This window comes from Canis aureus, chromosome 8, assembly GCF_053574225.1.
Source record: "Canis aureus isolate CA01 chromosome 8, VMU_Caureus_v.1.0, whole genome shotgun sequence".
Taxonomy (NCBI): Eukaryota; Metazoa; Chordata; class Mammalia; order Carnivora; family Canidae; genus Canis; species Canis aureus.
The window spans coordinates 64,597,577-64,616,470 of record NC_135618.1 but is presented as its reverse complement, the minus strand read 5'-3'; the positions used below and the strand labels follow the sequence as shown (position 1 = coordinate 64,616,470).

Genomic DNA, 18,894 nt, shown 5'->3' with positions numbered 1-18,894 from the left:
GCTCCCTCAGCCCTGGCTGCTGACCCCGACCACGTCCCGGACAAGGAGGAGCCCGAGGACCCTGGCCACCACTGCAGGAGGGGGTAGTCCTGGCACCAGTGTCCTCTGTCCAGGGCCCCTGTGCTGGGACCATGGGCCAGACAGCATTGTGTGTTGATGGTCAGGGGCCCGAGTGTGCATGGCTGTCTCCCCATCTGCTTCACGCTTTGGCATCTCTGGTGACTCCAAGCCTTCCATCCTCCAGTTAACAACAGAGGTAACGGTAGCCAACGGAAGAAGGGCTACGCATTTGGTGCCGCTGGGCAGCTCCGGGGTGGGCATTGTCCTCCTCCGCCACCTGGGGCTCAGAGGTTTGGGGTTTGGGGACTCACAGCAGGCTGAAGGGTTTGGCCTTCCCCTGGAAGGCATGGAGTCCTTGGAAGATTCGAAGCCACAGATAGGTGATGACAGCGTCCCCCCCGTTGGCCATCAGGAGGGTCAGCCGTGTGCCTGGGCCAAGCAGCCCATTCCTGGGCAGCCAGACATTCCACCCAGTGTGGCCACCGAGCTGGACCTCAGCAGGCTTTTGCACCTTGTAGGGCATCAGTTTCCCCACCCATTTGACCTGCTTGTGTGGGAATTAGACAGAGGAGTGGGCTGCAATGCCTGGAAGGTACCAGAATGTGGTGAGGGCTCAGTGCACGCCAGCCTCCTTTGCCTTCTACCTTTCGTAGATTTTGGATTGGCCTTTCAGATTGTTATTCAGGCACCTTGGGGTCAGCTCATGTGTCCCTTAGATAGACTGCTCTAGATCTTGTCATAAAGTGATGATGCAGGCAGCAGCGATACTGGCTCCTACTCTGAGCATGGGCATCGCACTGGCTCTGGGCTGGAGGTCTGATGGTCATGCTGGCCCTCGGAGGCCCTGCGCTGACCCAAGTGCTTGCTAAGAGGTCACCAGGTGGTCGTCAGGGCACAGAGAGGGGAAGGGCCTTGCCTAGGGTCACACAGCTCCAGAGCCTGGTGCTTGGGGACTCCTAGATGGGAGGTAGGGTAGGTCATCTCTCTGAACATACCCATGTGTGCAAGCGCCTTCCTGTCCTACTCTTTCCTGAGACTGCTGGGGTTGGCCCTGACCTCAGAACCTGCAGTGGCAGCCAGAGCTGCTTGCGTACGAGGCCCCCAAGGCCCCCAAGGCCTTGTAGCAGTGGGCCTGGAGAGGGAGCCTGCCAAGACAGAGTGCAGAGCGAGGCTCCAGGGCATGTCAGGGGCTCACTGAAATGGGAACCCGCAGCAGATTTCTGCGGGAAGAAGTGGCCTGGGGGTCTATGGAGGGTGTCCTCATCACTGCCTCACAGCTGTGTCCTGGGCAAATGACCAATCTGTCCGGGCTCCCCTTTCTCTTCCATAGAATTGGGCTCACAGCGCTTTCTTCCTCAGGCTTTGGTGAAGAGGTACCAAGTCAATGTACCTCGCCAGGGCTTGGAACAGAAGAGGCGTCCATGAGGACAGAACTCCCTAGGGCTGCTCAGTACAAACTATGTTTATTGAACATCCGCTCAGCTGGGCACGTGGTTTTGAACATCAGAGATCAAGTGCCTGGCTTCAGGCAGCTGCCCTTAAGCACGGTGACTCGGAGCAACCCTGGGCCAGTCACACAACCTCTCTGAGCCGCGTCTCCATCTTTAAACCTGGGATGTTCGTGCCTGTCTGGTAGATGCTGGGTTGTGTAGACATGGTAATGTGCCCGGCTGCAGGTGTGGCCACCCAGGGCCTGACCCAGCAACCTCCAGGCTCCCACTCAGGCCCACTCTCCTCCCTGTAGCACCATGACAGCGGACTTAGGCCTGGGGTCTTACCTCTCTTCTCAGTGGTGATGACGGTGGCCTCCAGCGGCTCCCCCCAGCCCTGCCTCGTCTTGGCCGACAGCCTGAAGACGTACGCCGACTCCGGGGCCAGCTCGGTGGCCGTGAACTGCCTCACCGTGGCGCCCACCTCCACCGTGGTGAATGTGTTGGGGCTGCTGCTGGCCAGGCGGTAGGCGATCTGGTACCCTGCGGGGCGCAGGAGGGCCATGCATCAGCCACGTCCCCGGCCCCCAGCACAGATCCCACATCCCCGCCACCCCCACCATCACTCTGCTTTGTTTCTCCTACTTCCTTCCTTCTCAGCCAGCATCTGGGATGGACGGCAGAGCCGCGGTGACAGACGGAGCCTCTGAGCGCTGGGCCCCCAGGACCCTCCTTCTCCTTCATCTTTCCCGCCAACGAGGGGTGGGAACAGTTTCACCTTCCCCGTGGCTGCAGAAGCCCAGAGAACGTGATGGGAACTAGCCACGCTCCCGAGGGGCAGGCCCAGCGCTCCCTGCCATTTCTGTTCCTTCTCACCGCTCCCACCACCTGCCCTTCCCCTCCCAGGGCCAAGGGCAGTGCCTCCTCCTAGAATGTTCCCTCAAGTGTGCCCTTCTCACATGGTTACTTGCCCTTCCTCTGGGTCATCCTTCCCGTCTGCCCACGGGTACCAGCCTTGGGAGCAGGAGCTGGTGCTGGGGTGGCTCTGTTTCCTGCTGCTGGGCCCTCTTGTGCACCCACCCCCCAGGAAGCCCCAGTGTGGTCCCCGAGCTGGGGGCTCCCCTGCAAACAGTCCCCCTCCCGCGAAGGAGGCAGCGGGGTGTGTGCAATCAGTTCAGGGGGGCTCCCACGGCTCCGAACGGCTCCGAACGGCTCCTGAAGTTCCTTGATTATCAAGGGATTATGGTTGATCAGACGTTATTAATGACCGAGCCTCCCAACCAGGCTGCGCCCGCATCTGAAGAGGCAGTGCCAACTGTCAGCCCCAGCCCGGGACCCAGCACGCGCGGCCTCCTCGCGGGCGCAGACAGCTGTGCTCCTACGCTGATTAAAACCAGAACTGGCGGGGTGTGGTGGCATCCACAAACATCGATGACAGCCACCATGCTCAAGTTAAACAAAGACCTCCCGGGGCAGGGGGCGGGAGGGGCAGGCCGGCAGAGCGGAACTCTGTCCTCCACCGGCTCTGCCTTCGCTGGCCTCCTGGGGGTGGACAAGGCCTCAGTAATTCCACACTGCCCGCCTGCTTCTCCGGGTGAGACAGTCCTGCTCCTTTGTCTTCCTCCTTGAACCGTCTTCGGCTCCGTTGTGCCGAGCTACTGGCATCTTCCCAGCTGCTGCACTTTGTCATGTGTCCAGCCACATAGGGAGCCTGGCCAGCCATATGTGAGGCCACGCGATCAGGTGTGGAGTGCGCCCAGCATTAAACCCCTGACCACTGCTGGTCCCCATCATCAGTACACAGACTGGAGGTACAACACACCCTGCCCTGTCCACGGTGACGGCCATTCACAGGCCTGGTGTTTGTACGACTCTGAGCTTGGCCCCTGAGTGGCTGTTACAGATGCTACTCTGCCTCTCATGGCCTCTTCTCGCCGGGACAACCAGCTGTCTCCCGGCTACCAGGGGTGGTCCAGCTGGCCTCCAGCCTCTGGCCAGGGTGTCCTGCTAGACGCCTGTCCTTTTCCATTAAGTGACTGATGACCAGCAGCATAGAGAAGCCAGGTCATCCTTCTCTGTACTCTCCTTCCACCTTTCTTTCCCTTACCCAGTTGTAGGTGGGATGCCTGGGATTTGGGTACTACAGGAACCTTGTCCCGAATCTTCTGAGACTCTAGGGGACCTGGCCTCCTGAGGGTGAGGGCACCATGGTCACTGCAGCCACCACATGGGGCTCTCCTGCTGACCTCCTGGCAGTCCTTACCCCTCTAAGCCCTCACCATGGCTGGGACAGGTAGCCTATGCATCCTTCCTTGGCCATGAAGCTCTACAACTCAGAGAGGGTAGGTGGTCTGCCTGAGGTCACAAGGCAAGTAACCAGCAGAGCCGGGACAGGAGCCCCATGTCTGTCTCACTTTCTACTGAGTCATCCTCTTCGTGCAAGGAGAAAACATCCACCCCAATCTTCCAACAAAGGGAGAGTCCCCTTGCCAGATGCTGGATACTCGAGACCACACATCTCAAGTGCCTGCACCACACGAGCGTATTTCTGAGGGAGAACAGCCTTCTGTGATGTGATGAGCACATGCTTTGGAAGCGCACCTGCCTGGGCTGCGATCCAGGCTCCAGGAAGTCTCTGCTGTGTGACTGGACATGAGGCTGTATGAGGCTGTGTGAGGGGGCAGCAGGAGGGGCTTCGTGGGGATTGGGGTGCCGCCGGCCCACCACAGGAGGGGAGGTTCACAGGGCCCCGGCACAGGCTGAGTGCTCATGCACACTCATGCACACTCACACACACTCACTCTGTAACGTGACTACAAAAAGGACCAGAGGTAGTTCTCCACCAGTCTCTGTGGCTGCAGGACTCAGGGTTCCCCTCCAGTCCCTCTGCCTGCTACTCTGGACATCCTCTGTGATGCAGCCTCCAGGGAATTTCATCCTTAGGGCCTCAGGTCCTCACCCAGCCTGTCTGACTGCTCTGGGACAGGGGGGTGAACACCAGGCAGCAGCAGCCTAGGGACGAGACCCAGAGAGACATGGAGCTTGACCCAGACAGCCCCTTAGGAGCTGGGGACAGGTACCTAGACGTGGGAGGGACACCCCAGCCCCACCAAGCCTGTCTCGTTTGCTGTGTGCTGCGCACTCTGCAGTGTCCTGAGGCTGGGACCGTGCTTCTAGGGCCCCCGTCTCTGGCTGGCTGCCTTCTGGCTGGAACGGGGTCTCTTGTCCTGGAATTAACATTCATCTTGGAGAACTCCTAGCTTTAAGCTGCCTTTTTTTTAATGAAGGCATTAAAATGTTATATTGCGATGTTTTGTCATTACTCTTTGAATTGTATTATACTCTCATGGCTCACAAATAACACAAGAGTGTAAGGAAGTAGTTTAAAGAGATCTCTTCCCTCCCAGGCCCAAGATTGCCAGATCCCCTCTGCTGGCTTAATGTGCATCTTTCTGGTGAGAATCAGACCGTGCAGAGGTGCTAAGGCATCCATGAAGAGGCTCCATCCTTGTCTGAGCACACGGTGGCATAGCGTGCATCCTGCCCTGTGCTGGGCTCTCCAGCAGTGTCTCTGGGACAGCGTTTGCTCTGTCAGATGTCTGGTCCTTCTCAAGTCTTATCATCTGCTTGTGGTTCTTCTAATATTCGTGCCTGAGCGTCATGACATACTGTCCCTGATGGTCATGATGTTGGCAAGGTACTCAATCCCTCATTCTTCCTACAGCCCCATGGACTCCTCCCTGGGCATGGAGGTGAGGTCAGTGTGTTTTCTCCTCTGGCTCGTCAGTCACACACTGTTGATTGGTTATAGTATTGCTTTTATTTCTCTTCTGGTCTGTACTTTTAACTCTTGAATACATTCCTAACTCTGTTATCTGAGCTATTAACTCTGAACTCATCTCTGACACTCACCTGCTGCTATGAAAGTTATGTAAATCAATCTTCTTAAAGCATCTCTGACCTCAGTATGTCCCCCTCAGGCTGTTACGAGTTGTGTTATTATTTTTATGTTATCAGGATTTGCAGTGGGACCATGGATGAATAGCGATGCCCCTTCAGCAAATTTAAAGCGGTGCACAGGATGGATCAGAGCTTGGGTGGAAGCCAGCCGCTGTCCCAAGGCAGTGCTGCCCCAGTGGGGTTGCCCTTCATACACAGAGGCTGAAGCAAGCCTCATATAGGACTGTGGTCTGCCAGGGCTCTTGGTGGCGACCCCTTCTTCCAGCTGAGTGCTTGGAGGAGGGTCAGTCTGTGCCCAGAACAAAAGCAACTAACCAATGTCATTAACACATGCATATTCCTACACTAGAGAAAGGAAATAAGGAGCTACTCTGCAAAGACAAACTGAACTTTGCAATCAAGGGCAGAGGCCACACTGGCAGACACAGATGTCACATATAAGAACACGAGCAAACATAATATTTTTAAAACCTCAAGAATGAGGTGTGACCCGGTGCCAGTGAGTTCAGCCACCTGAGTATCGTTCCTGGTGATGAAGAGATACCAACACCCCTCAAAGAAACAGAAATCAACTTTGTACTACAAGCAGGCTAATGTTCATACACCTGACCTCAGGGGCTTGGGCTTTGTCTGTGTACATGCTGGATTTCTGGGTTGGGAGAGCTGAACAGGTTTTGTCTTCATGGGGCAGGAACATGTGCCTATACATCTAAGAGAACAAGGAGAAGCAGAAACCACCTGCTCGCACACACTTTCTCAGCATCTGTAGTGGGCAGGAACCTAGCCATGCATGTGCTCGTCTTGGGGAGACTTCCCAGGTCTCCTGGAGCCCAAGACTGCTTGCACCTGTAGCCGGCAGGCTCTGACTCCGAACTCAACACCTAGAGTACTGGGAGGTCCTAAGCCAGGCTTCACTTCCAACCCCAATGTGATCTCAGCTTCTCATTTCTAGCCACCAAAGTAGAGTAGCTTAGGCTGCCCCCAGATATGCCATTTTTACATACTGATTATTTTGGATTAAACTTACTTAAGAAATGGCCAGTGCCAGAAGGACACTCAGAGCCTCCTCTGCCTCCACCCCCACCCCGGGGAAAAGGTGCCTTCGCTGATTTGGGAGGAAGAGAGGCAGCGTTACCAGCAGCCTCGGGCAGTTTAGGGCTGGGTGGCTCCATAAACCTTGGTAGCTCCCTATTTACCACCCTGAGCCCAAACCCCTTGTCTTATCAATTCTTCTCAAATTTACTGTTTCTTTGACTCAGAGGCATTAAAAACAGCCTGTTTTGGTCACTTTCAAGCTTCTTATCTTTGGGGCTCCTGTACATACAAAATTAAATTTGTTTTTCTCCTGTTCACCTGTCTTAAGTCTCAGACCAGCTGTAGAACCCAGAAGGGAAGAGGGAGAAGCTCTCACCCCTACACCACGAATAAAGAAAACAACTAGCCCCCACTCACTAGCACCTCTGCATTTCAGGCACAAGATATAGGTCCCATATTAGTGGCCCACTTTACTCCTGAGGGCCAGGCGGGAAGCCAGTGAGCAGAGGACAGGGCCGGGTCTCCAGGGTGAGAGCCCCATTCTGCCCAGGAGGCCTGCTGCTTCCTGCAGCTCCCTCCTGCTCTTAAATGGTAGAATCCTGATGATTCAAAGAAAAGAGAGACAGTTGGGAAATACACTGATCACTCTAGGATATTTGCGAGGTGATTGTGAGGGACTGGGAGAGACTGCAAGGCATTTAGCAACAGCCAGGGGGTCGAGGAGTTGTTTCGGAAAGCAGACAGCAAATCTAGGGCTGTCTGCAAGAGCCTTGCAGTGCCTGCATTGGGAGTAAGGTCAGGGCAGTGGGTGCAAGTCCCCTGCAGCAGAGCCTGGAGTCAGAGCCGCTGCTAGGTCTGGGGCGAGCACGACAACCTCTGAGGGACAGCCCCAACCCGGTGCGATGCCAGAGGCCTCTGCCATCTGAAGCCAAAGCACCAAGGAGGGTAGAGTATGTGCCAGGATGGCCAGTGACACGAGGCCCAGGACCCTCTGAATGTCCCATTCCATAGGCTGCCATGGGTCATCGTTGGCCAAGCCGGCCCGGAGATGAATATGGAGCCGACTGAGCAGGGGCAGATGCCCCTGGGAGCTCTGCCCACACTAGATACTTTCTGTTCTGTGGATGTTGCTGCCTGAGGGACCCAGTCAGCTCCAAGACAGCCCAGAGCCAAGAGTTTTCTCAGGAAGTAAGCCCAGGAAACAGAGGAAGCTCACAGAAGGTGCAATAAAGCAGTTGTTCTGCCAGGCCCCCTCTGTCATCCCTCGAGCCCCCAGCAGTCATGGGGGCAGTCACTCCTCCAGAGGCCTGGCCCCAGGGCAGAGGGCACCCTAGGGCACAGCGCACTGCTGGCCCCTCAGACACTGCGGGATTGGCCATGGGTAGGGGGTGCCGGGGCCCCAAGGGCTGACCACGCACAGAGTATCCGCCACAAGGTGACTCTGGACCTCACTGCCCAGAGGTCCCTGTTAAGTCAGAATCTTAGCGACTGTTTGTGATCATCATTTTTCTACGCATATGAACTTGAAACAGAACTGATTTTACTCCAAATGCAGGCCTTTCATTCGTGTCTTCTCACCACATCTCTAAAGCATTATTCTTTTTCTTCAGAAACGTGGGTTCCAATGCCTGTGTAATATTCCACCACATGGACCTGCCCCTTAGCACTGGGCGGGAAGGGGCGTGTTTGCAGCAGGACTTCCTTGGGCTCCTCCACCACCGAAGCATGAAGACAACAAGGCCCACTTCCTACAGCCACTCCAAAGCAACGCATGGGACAGCAAGGCACAGTGTCATCTGTGTGCAACTGCAGGAAACCTGGCTCATCATCTCTGCCTCTGCTCCAGCTCCCATACAAGCCACTGGGAGAAAACCCCCAGCCTGTGGGTTATATTTGTACCTTCCTCTTATTTGCCTTAAAATCAGGGTGATAGTCTCCAGTTCCCATTCTGTGGCCTGGAGAATGTGAAGACTGGCACCTGACACATCCTTACCACGTCCTAGACTCAATGCACAGTAGAAGAGAGCCTCTTCCTGTACATAAGTGGCAAAAGGGAGCAGCTGAGAACCCCTTTCTTGCAATTGTGGAGAATAACGAGAGAATGTTGAGGAAGAACAGGGTTGCGATGGAAAAGGCTAGTTATATAATTACAGTTAGAGCAAGATCAGAAACATTAGCATGCTGGATGTCAGCAATGCAAGGGCAGAAGGCTGTGCTGGGTGTTAGGAAAGAATGTACAAGCTGAATCAATTGCAGGAGGAAAACATGGCCCGAGTGAAGTCTGATTTGTAAGGTTATGGGTGAATTATGATAATACAGACATTCAGAGGGTCAAGACCAAGTACAAGCCACAGTGATCCAAGGCTAAGATTGAAACTATGGTGTGAGAGAAGCTTATGTTGTCTCTGAACATGCCCAGAAGATGGAAAAGACAATGTGCATCTAGAAAATCAGAATCGGGAAAGGGCATGTGTTTCAAGCCCAAGACAAGTTCTAGAACCTTCAGCTGCAGCAGATGCAGAAAGAGGTTCTAAGATGCTGCTGTTTCTGGGAGCCTCCTTGGGGGGGGGGGTCTCAGCTGCCTCAGTCAGATGGGGTGACTGTAGACAGACACCCAGAGCCCTTTGGGGGAGCTGCATATAATGCGTTGGGTGGTTGCTGGCCTCTCCCAGGTTGTGTGCTTCCTGGGGCAAGCGAAAGGCACCAGTCTGAGAGTTGCCTGTTCAGTGGCATGTCCCTAGGGCCTGATGCTCAGGGGCGCGAAGCCAAGGCCTCCAGTGGGACATGGTGCTGCTGACTCCCTCGGCAGCCCGTTGGTGGGTGTGAGTGGTGACAGCCCTGCCAGCACCCACTACTTGTTCAGAGAGCCCAGCAGCAGAATGGCCTGGGAGCACCCAGCCCAGGCACTGTGTGGCTTGTTGGCTTTACAGCTTATCTGCTTGAGGGCTGGGGGCGGACAAATGCAACAGTGGATCAAAATTATGTATTTGCAAACATGGATTATATTCACTTGTGCTCCTAATTCTCAGCAGAGTCCTTGCACACCCTTCTGTAATAAGCTAAAGGTAAATGTTAGGCCATCAGTAGGCAGGTGGAGGTGGGAGGAGGCTATGTGTGTGGCAGGGCAGACCCATGTGCGTTTAAAGAGCACATGCATCACGTTAGCTTCATAGCATTTAAGGGAGTGTGGAGTAGTCAGGGAGTGAGGGAGGGTGGCTGTGCTCAGGTGGCTCCCGCCGCATCCCCCAAAGGCAGGCTCTAAATGCTAAAAGCTCTCCACAGTAAAATATTTACGCAAATAAGCAAGTGTTTTTCCCCGTAGGCGCCTGGTGGTGTTTCATGCTGTTAATCTTTTTTTGGAAATGCAAGAACATGTTTTGATATAGATTACAAAAGCATGGGCTGCAGAGGTGTTTATATACTCGGAAGGCCGCGCTGGCCGAGTGGGAGCGTTGATTTAAGGTCTCTGGGTGTGAAGCAAGTCTCGTTTCCCTTTCTCGCCCACGAACGCCGATCGGAATCTTTAGAAACTGTTTTCTCATCCTTCCTACAGCATCTGCGATTTGGTGTGCCAGCTGTAATAATATCCAGGTGACAGGTTACCCAGACAACATTTGTTACCATTACAACAGAAGATGCTCAGATGTGGTGTTTTTCTGCATTACGGGCAGACATAGCACTATTTTACTTTTTTGTCTGCTTCGCCATGGTTGGAATGCTCTAGGTATTTAAATGCTACCCTCTCCTTACCTGAATGGTTATGATTCTTAGTGATCCCCCCCACCCCACCACCAGAGATTACAGGTAAACTCCCAACTTCTGAATGTCCCTTAGGAGCATCTCATAACCTGACTCCAACCTGCCTTTCCTGGTTCTTCTCCTTGTCTTGTCTGTGCAAGCCTCTGCTGAGGGCCAGCTAGATGCTGGCACCAGGCAAAGCTTTGGGTGACAAGGAGAAATTCACTGGCCCAGAAGACATGATGAAATACTAAATAGCCATGCACTTGAGCGAACATCTGTTGAGTGCTTACCACATGGAGGGCGTTTTCGTAAAGTCCTGACGTACAACTCATTCAACCCTACAAGGGAGTATGAGTGTTGTTCCCATTTCAGAGATAGTGAAGCTGAGGCACAGGGAGGCTTAGTAATGTGCCCAAATTCACCAGGCTGGGACACTGCATCTGCAATTTTGTCCACACTGCCCTCAGCCTGTCCGGAGCATGGTACAACATAGGGGAGAGTAGAGCCAGCACCTCAGGGTTCATGAGCTTATCATGTAGAGCATGCTGGCTGGGGATGCAGGGGATAGAGAATCATGTCACGTGGGGCTGTCAGAGAAGCTTCCTGAAAACAGCTGGTTGCATCAACTCCCAAGAGATGGTGAGGTTGGGCCTTTCCTCTCACTCTGTCTCACCCTCTGCAACCTGAAGAGGCCAAGCCCTGTCGACCCTCCCGCATGCCTCAGTCCTGCTGCGAGTCTGGGGTGGGAAGAGGGGCCACCACTCAGAGTGAGGAGCTGAGGGAGCTACAGTGGCCCTGAGAGGCCGGATGTACACTGAGCCCGGCCTATAGGGTCTGTGTGCAGGTGACAGCACCTGTTTCACCCACCGTGGAAATGGCAGATGACCAGAAGACACATGTTTGCAGTCTACATGAAAGTTTCTGTGGCCAAAATGAACAGGGGGAACTTCTGCAACACCTGTGACTGTGAATGTTGTTTATGATCCTGTTAGTTGGTGTTTACTGGGCTAAGTTGTCCCGACTCCATGTCATGGCTCTAAAACAGTGGAGCCAGACCTCCAACTCAGACTTGGACTTTGGGGTCAGGTCTCTTAGCCCCTTGGTACTTGGATGGCACCAATGTACAATGGATCTGAGAGCCACGAAGGAAGGGGTAAGTCTCTGAGAGAAACATGGCCAAAGGATGTGTTATGGCCCCAAGTTCCCATGTTACAGTTCTAGCTCTGAGCATCTCTGGGTGTGACTGGATTTACAGGGAGTATTGAGGTGAGATGAGGTCACTAGGGTCCTGGTCCAGTGGGAAGAAGAGGTCAGGTGCCCTTGTAAGAAGAGGTCAGGACACAGACACGCATAGAGGGGCAGCTACATGAGGGAGGCTACAGGGAGGACAAGGAGACACCGGCTCTGCCCACACCTGGATCTTGCACTTCCAGCCTCCAGGGTTGACAGAAATAGATTCTTGTTGTTTAAGCCTTATGCTCTGTGGTTCTCTATGTCAGCCCAGCAAACGAGTACAGAACATCAACTGGAAATTCCCAAAAGTAAAAAACAATAAAAGCCCCTTATGGCTAGTAAACTTTAAAATGTCCCCCCCCCCAAATATTCTGCTTTTAATCTCAAACTGGCCAAGATAAAGAAAACAAAGCATTAATGTCAACATGGTGAAGCCATGTGGACACCCCCATCAGGAGTGCTGACTGATACAGCGTATCTGGAGGGAGAGTGTGAAATGTAGATGAAGAACCTTGGAAATGTTCTAGCACCTTCTCCCAGTTATTCTGCTTCTGGGCCTGCATCCTAAGGAGATCATGAGAAATGCTGTGAAGATTCACCTCTAAGCACATCAGTCACATCGTTATTTCTGATTCCACAATTTGGGAGATGATCTGTATTTTTTTAATTTCAATTTTAATGTATTTGCATTTAAATGCTATGTTATCAGGATGAATGTGTCTGTACCGTGGAAGTCCAAATAGTAACTGAAGTATACAGAGAGTGTCTGCTTTTGGCAATGCAGTAAATCAGATGTCCCAAAACATCTTTCTATTAAGTCATTCAAAACTAAGAAGTATCAAGAAAAGAAAACCTAAATGCACAATTGAACTGGGAAGTGAGGCAGAGAAATTGTAGAGATTGACAAGGAAACAGGAATAACAATACAGAGAGGTTGAGATGAAGCCCAGGGCAGCCCAGGGATGGGAGCAGCTGACAGACTGGCTGGGGAAGCCGCTGGGGAAATCCAACATAAAACCACAACGAGACACCAGAATGGCAAAGAAGTTTAGATTCTGAGCCTATGGAGTGTTGGCAAAGCTGTGCAGAGCCATGGGGATCCTCACACATGCTAGTGGGAGTACAAATTGGTATCACTGCTCAGGAAAATGGTCTGGTGTCATTGTGCAAAGTTGAAAGCATGCCAACTCCATGGCCCAATGAGGCCATTCACGGGTGTGGCCCAGGGAACCCTTCCACATGTGCTCCACGAGGCAAGCACCAGGACACGTGTGCTGCAGACATGCCAGAGGTGCCGCACACATCCCAGTCGGGTGTGTGCGGACACGGACAGCCAGGGTGTCTATTTAGGAAAGATTCATGATGTGGGAAGAGAAGAGCAAAGTCACAGAAAAACACATGAAAGGAGTTTATATGAAATCTAAAAACGTGCAGCACTAATATTAGATTTTTTAAGGGTTAAATTTAACTCTAGGAAGATGATTATACAGAAAACTAAAGGAGAGATAAACCCAAACCCTCTTGGGGGGACTGGCGCTCTCTGTCATAGATTGGGGAACAGGGACACGTGCAGTTCACTGCCTCTACATCATACATGTGCTAGAATGAAGAGAGTCCTTTGTAAGTAGGATATATTTTATAATTAAAACGTTAGGAAAATGATTAGAAGAAAAAACATATTAATGTTATTTTGGGGTGATGGAATTGTGGGTCATCCTGTTACTTGTTTGAATTTTCTATTTTTTAGAAGTTTACAGTGGATGTGTTATTTTTATTTTATGATAGTCCTTTTTTTATCACAAATCTTTCAAACATACAGAAAATACTGGGAATAATATAGATCAAATACCAAATATTCATTGCACCAAGTGAAGAAATCTTGAGATTTTGCCAAATTGGATTTTTTTTCATATACAAGAGAGGATGAGACAAAGTTGAAGCCGTCCTGTAGCCCCACTGGATCCTCCTCCTCAGAGGTAACCTCCCTTCTCAATTCGGGTTGAGTTCCTGTCCACGAGTTCACACTTTCACTATATGCGCGGACCCAGAAATGACAGATAATAATGCTTATAGAGTTGTTAAATGTACGGGAGCAGTCTCACACTGTGTATATTCCTCTGGAACTTGTTTTCCCCCCAATTGGATGTTTGTGAGGCTTACTCATGTTGATATATATAGATCTTGTTCTTGACTTTATCTGCTATTGTGTTTTCTGCTGTGTGAAGAGCCCACGATACACCTTTTTGTAGCCTGATTGATGGACATGCAGGTATCTGGCTCTTTGTTTGCCCTGTTATTCAAAGTGGTGCTGCCAGGACCATCCTGGTGCGCTTCTCCTTGGGTACAGGTGAGAGAACTCCAGGTTTGAGACCTGACGGGAAGGGCCTCTGGCATGCAGAGTGCAGGCCTGCTCACCTTGCCCAGCCATCACCAGATCCTTCTGCAGGATGGTTGTGCTGGTTCAAACTCCTAATGGGAGCATATGAGTGTGTGTGTTTGCCCACTAGCCCGTCTCTCCTGGGTATTACCAGACTTTCTATGGCTCTAGGTGTAAATGATGCAAAATTCTATTCCACTGTGGTCTGAATTCTCTGTTTGTGGTGTTTTTTGCAATTAGAGGCACAAACATTAGAGATGCCCTTAAAAGTAAGTGATGAGATTTTACCTTTGGACAGTGAGACTCATGGGATGATGCTGGCACCACCAGGCAGGGATGGGTGTGGAGGGAGCTTGTGGGTAGAGATGCCATTGAATGTGACTTTAAAGGCACAGAAGGGACAAAGGACTAGGCAAGCACAGTGGGCTGGCACTGGCTGAGGCCAGAACCTCCCCATGTTTGCAAGGAGGACCCGGGATGAGTAGTTCAAAGCCATGGCTACAAAATCAGCACACATCTGTCTATGGTAAGAGAGAAACACATGTGAAATGCTCACTTGCCTCCCAACCATCTCCTGTGGGGACCTCCTGTTAGAATGATTCCTATCAGCCCAAGATGGCTACAGTGAGCACAGAGGTGGGCACAGAATGAGCACCAGCCACAGTACTGGGGCAGAGGGCAGAGGACAGAGGCTGAGAAGGGAGCAGTGGGAGCAGGAGCTACCAGGCCTGGGGTGGGGATGGGCGCTCCCTCCTCAGCAGGCCAGGGAGACCCTACTTCTTTGGAGATTACAGGTACTGGGACAGGTTGGAATTCACATTTTGTGCTCCAGAAATGTTTCCTGTCTCACAGCAAGCTGGTGATGCTTCCTGGATCATCAGATGTTTAGCCCTGCTCTGTCCAGAAGAGGCAGCAGCTGGCGTATGGTGCCCAGGAAACCTCTGGCCTAGCCACGTGCTACGCAGACCATCTCCCACCCCAGGCCTGGAGCACAAGGTGCAGGGTCCAACAGGTGTCTGTGATCCCGTCTCAACCAGACAGGATCACACTTCCGCAGCGGCTTCTTCGGTGGCTCATTGTGATTTTAAAGTAGCAAGAACCTGCAGTTCTGAAGCTCACCCAATTCAGAAATACCATACTCATGCAAAATACCCCACCTAGCAACTCCAGAAATCACACAGGAAAAGTCAGATGAAGGAGGGCCACAGTCTTTGCGAGTAGACAACTTAGGGACACCGCTGGCCCTGTCTTCCCATCTTCATGAAACAAGAACTCAAAAAATGTTTGCCTGTTTAGTTATTATCTAAAAGGCAAAACTGAGTATGTCACAATGCTGCTCAAAGTCCTTGGGTGACTCCCTACTGGCCTCAGCACAGATCTTTTAAAAAAAATATATCTTTGGGGCAGCCCGGGTGGCTTAGCAGTTTAGCACCACCTTCGGCCCAGGGCAGGATCCTGGAGTCCTGGGATCGAGACCCATGTCGGGCTCCCTGCATGGAGCCCGCTTCTCCTTCTGCCTGTGTTCTCTGCCTCTCTCTCTCTCTCTCTCTCTCACTCTCTCTCCGTGTATGTGTCTCTCATGAATACATAAAGGAAATCTTAATATATATATATATATATTTTTTTTTTAATGAAATGAAACCCTTTTCAAACCGAATCTTAGGAGCCTAACGTCAGAAGCACAGGTGTAAGTGGTGAATTTTTACTGTCTACCTATAAGCTCAGGTTTATGACCTTACTGTAAACCACCCAGCACACAAGCTAACACATTTGGGGGTCTGCTGCAGGTTTGGATTAGGGATATATCCTATGGGAGTGCTGGCCTGGGTCTGGAGAGTATACCGTGCCTGGTGCCCTGGCCTGTTGATATCTGATTCACACATCTGGGCCTCTGGGCACTGCCTGTGTGGTGTAGCTGGCCATCCCCAGTAGTCCCCAGCCTGGCCAGGCCCACATCTCCAGGCTTGGATCTGCCTATACTCAGACAGGCACAAGGCATTCCATCTGGCTGAGTGGATGTCTCTCTTCCCTTTCCTTCCTCCAGGACGTGGGAGGCCACCTCCCTGCAAAATCCAGCTCCTGCCTTTGGTCCAAATTGGGGACCTGCTTGTGGGACATGTCACAAGCCTTCATCATGTCACCTATCATGTTGCACCTGTGCCTTTCCCGGATGGCACCTGAGTGACTTGCATCCTGAGGACAGGCCCATCTTATTCACTCCTTACTGCCCGCCATGTACATGGTGTTAGGCATATGGGCGGCCCTGAATTTGTTATGGTGAAAGGCTAAATATAAAAGGGAACTGATGATGTTTTTTAAAATAAAACTTGTTACCTTTGGGGAACTACGAAACATGAAGGCTTTTCATCAATGCTATCAGAGGGGCCCCCCAAGTGAAATGTTAAAAGTAAACAATTTCCCGGGGACCCAGGGCACACAATGCACCCTGGAAACTTCTTAAAAAGATTAGGTGAAGGCTCTGCAGCAGAGGATGCTTCCTGGTTCTGGGGAGCAAAGTCCAGGTCTCTGGCTCCCGTGAAAAATGAGCCTGCTGTTTCCTGGATACACATAGAAACAGCCTGGTTATTTCGGAGCTGAAGGAAGGACCAATTACAGATGGTTTTGTTGTGAACCATGAACAAATGGAAGAAATTCTGGGGTAACGAAATGTAAATTTCAGTCTGCAAAGAAACTTCAGCACAAAGCTCACAAAATAGTAGAGGGTCCTCACTTCTTGCATAGAAAATGCTGGGCTGTGGCAGGCAGGGTTTTTTTTTTTTTCCCTAACCTCTTTGACATGTCATAAAAACAGATGAAATCAATCTAATTGCTATTTCCCTCTGAGCTATGATCTCTTTAATCACGACCGCTTCCTTACCCAGAATGATGCCATTGGGCTCCTCCGGCGGCTGCCACACGATCCGCACGGACGTGAGTCTCACTTCTGGGAACACAAGCCTCACTGGTGGGCCTGGGGCTAGAGAAAGTAGAGCAAACCCGTGATCCAGGTGCCACCACTGTATCACTTGGGGACACGACAAGGTTACATAGGACTCTGTGGGCTGGCCCAGCATTCACTACTATGGGTGACTCTGTTCACGGATGAGGTACTCCAAGGCTGCAAATGACTTCTGGAATCTAGCTGGCTGTGTGGCCCCCTTAGTGATTTTGAGAAAATACCTCATTTTGAATCCATCTCATCTGCTGTCCAAGTTCCAGAAGGAGTGCTCACAAACTGCTGGGAATCCTGTGAGTGCAAGGTGTGTGAAGCCCAAGGCCAAGATCTTGCCAATCTGGGCTGAATTCTTTTTGGAGCTTGACACCTGCTAACAGGTGTTAGATAAATCAGAACTTCTTGTTGGAACTTAACTGACTGGTTCCCAGATAAGAGGCAATGAGTAGGGAACGTGGAATACAGAGATGAAATGATGTGTGTCACAGTCATGTAGAGGCTGTTGAATTCTGCCTCTGGCTATTAAGTTGAGAATAGTATTTCAAAATTTAAGCCTTGTGTTTAAATAAATCTGTGACCCTTGCTTTTGGTAAGAGGCTTGCATGCCAGGATGGATTTGCACAAATATGCGAATGTTGACATCAGCCTCAAGTGGCATCCTTTCCCTGTGCTGTCCCGAGGCTGATCATCTGGATTACCCTGAAAAGAGGGAGCGGAAAAGATGCTTATAATTGCACCATGGGAGAAGAAGGAAAATCTGTGACTTCTATTCTCTACTTTAGGACGAAACACTTGTGAATGACCAAGGTTTAAGGCCCCTTATACTTTCAGTTTGTGTAACCTGGGCTGCCATGGCTTTGCATAGTTTTGCAAACAACCTTGAGGTCACTGCCCCTTCAGACCTCAGCCCCCCACCCCCACTCCGAGGCCCTGCATCCAGGAAAGGACTAACAGGAAGTGTGCAGAGCTCTTTCCTCTCCTCGAATGAAGCCCGGCACTAGGGCTGTCTCCCAGTAGAACACGGAGAATGGTTCCTGGAGAACGTTCCCTGGAGAACGGTTCCCGCTCAGCAGCCAGAGCCCCGTGGAGGCTGATTTAATGATTTCAGTGGACACGTGTAAGGAAATCGATAGTTTTTCCACTTCTGCGAGAAGCTTCTGATCCCTAAGGTGGGTTTGGGGGGGGGGCAGGGAGAGCAGTTATTTCCCCCAGAATACACCTCCCTTCCAAGATATTTGCTACAGTCAGTGTAACAATAAAAATGTAAAAGAGATAACCTTTAAGTGTTTGACATCTGCAAAGTGGAAAAACATATTTGCGGATGATTTAGACTTCCATAAAAACAGAGCCATCAAGATGTACTTGTTATTCTGGCCTGGAAACAGGGGTGTGGGGCACTCCGGGGGCCCATGGAACACACTGTACTCCATGCGGGAACTCCTATTGACCTTTTGGCCTGCAAACGATGGAGGCGGGTGGCACAATGAGAATCGAGGCACCCAGGCGGGGAGGGGGGTTCTTAGCCAGATTTGTGCAGACACCGCCAACAGGAGCGGCCGTAGGTTTTATGGCCCCAGCCCACCGGGCCTTTATAGCACTGCCTCTTGCAGAGTTACGGCTGAAAATCTCATAGGTTCATAATTAGGCTGTAAAAATTCACTCCAGGCTGAAATTGGCCATATAAACACTCAGTGGCTGAAAAACAATTCTGTTTTGTTTTCCTCCACTGAAATAAAGGGGGGGAGTGGTTTGTAAATTAAATTAAAAATGCCAACCATCCAGATTTTTTGGGTTATCCAAGCACACCGTCACCGTACCGTCATCCTTGGTCCGCTCCAGGATGAGGGGAGAGCTGGGGACTCCGTTCCCGATGCGGGTGAATGCCAGTACCTGGAGCTCATACAGCACAAACTTCCGAAGACCTGCCAGCAGTGCCGACTGTGAGTGGTTCCCTCGCACGACATGACTGCGGGGCTCGGGATCCAGATCTTTGGCCCGGAACAGAACCTGGAGCATCAGGACACAAGCCCACGGTCATGACTCTGCAGCGTGCCAGGAGCGGCCTCGGTGGTCATGGGGGCTTTCAACCACAAGGCTAGCACCAG

General features: G+C 51.6%; 1 protein-coding gene across 18 annotated transcripts in view; it reads right to left on the bottom strand.

The window, feature by feature from the left end:
- The window catches only part of SDK1 (sidekick cell adhesion molecule 1), an 894,112-nt gene that overhangs the window by 87,215 nt on the left and 788,003 nt on the right, over positions 1-18,894 (bottom strand). For all 18 annotated transcript variants that reach the window (XM_077907645.1, XM_077907637.1, XM_077907636.1 and 15 more), the window contains 3 exons: positions 18,607-18,796; positions 16,715-16,813; positions 1,839-2,033 (listed from right to left, as the gene is read on the bottom strand). In XM_077907645.1, the coding sequence (XP_077763771.1) occupies positions 1,839-2,033; positions 16,715-16,813; positions 18,607-18,796 (484 nt within the window). The remainder of the gene's footprint in view (positions 1-1,838; positions 2,034-16,714; positions 16,814-18,606; positions 18,797-18,894) is intronic.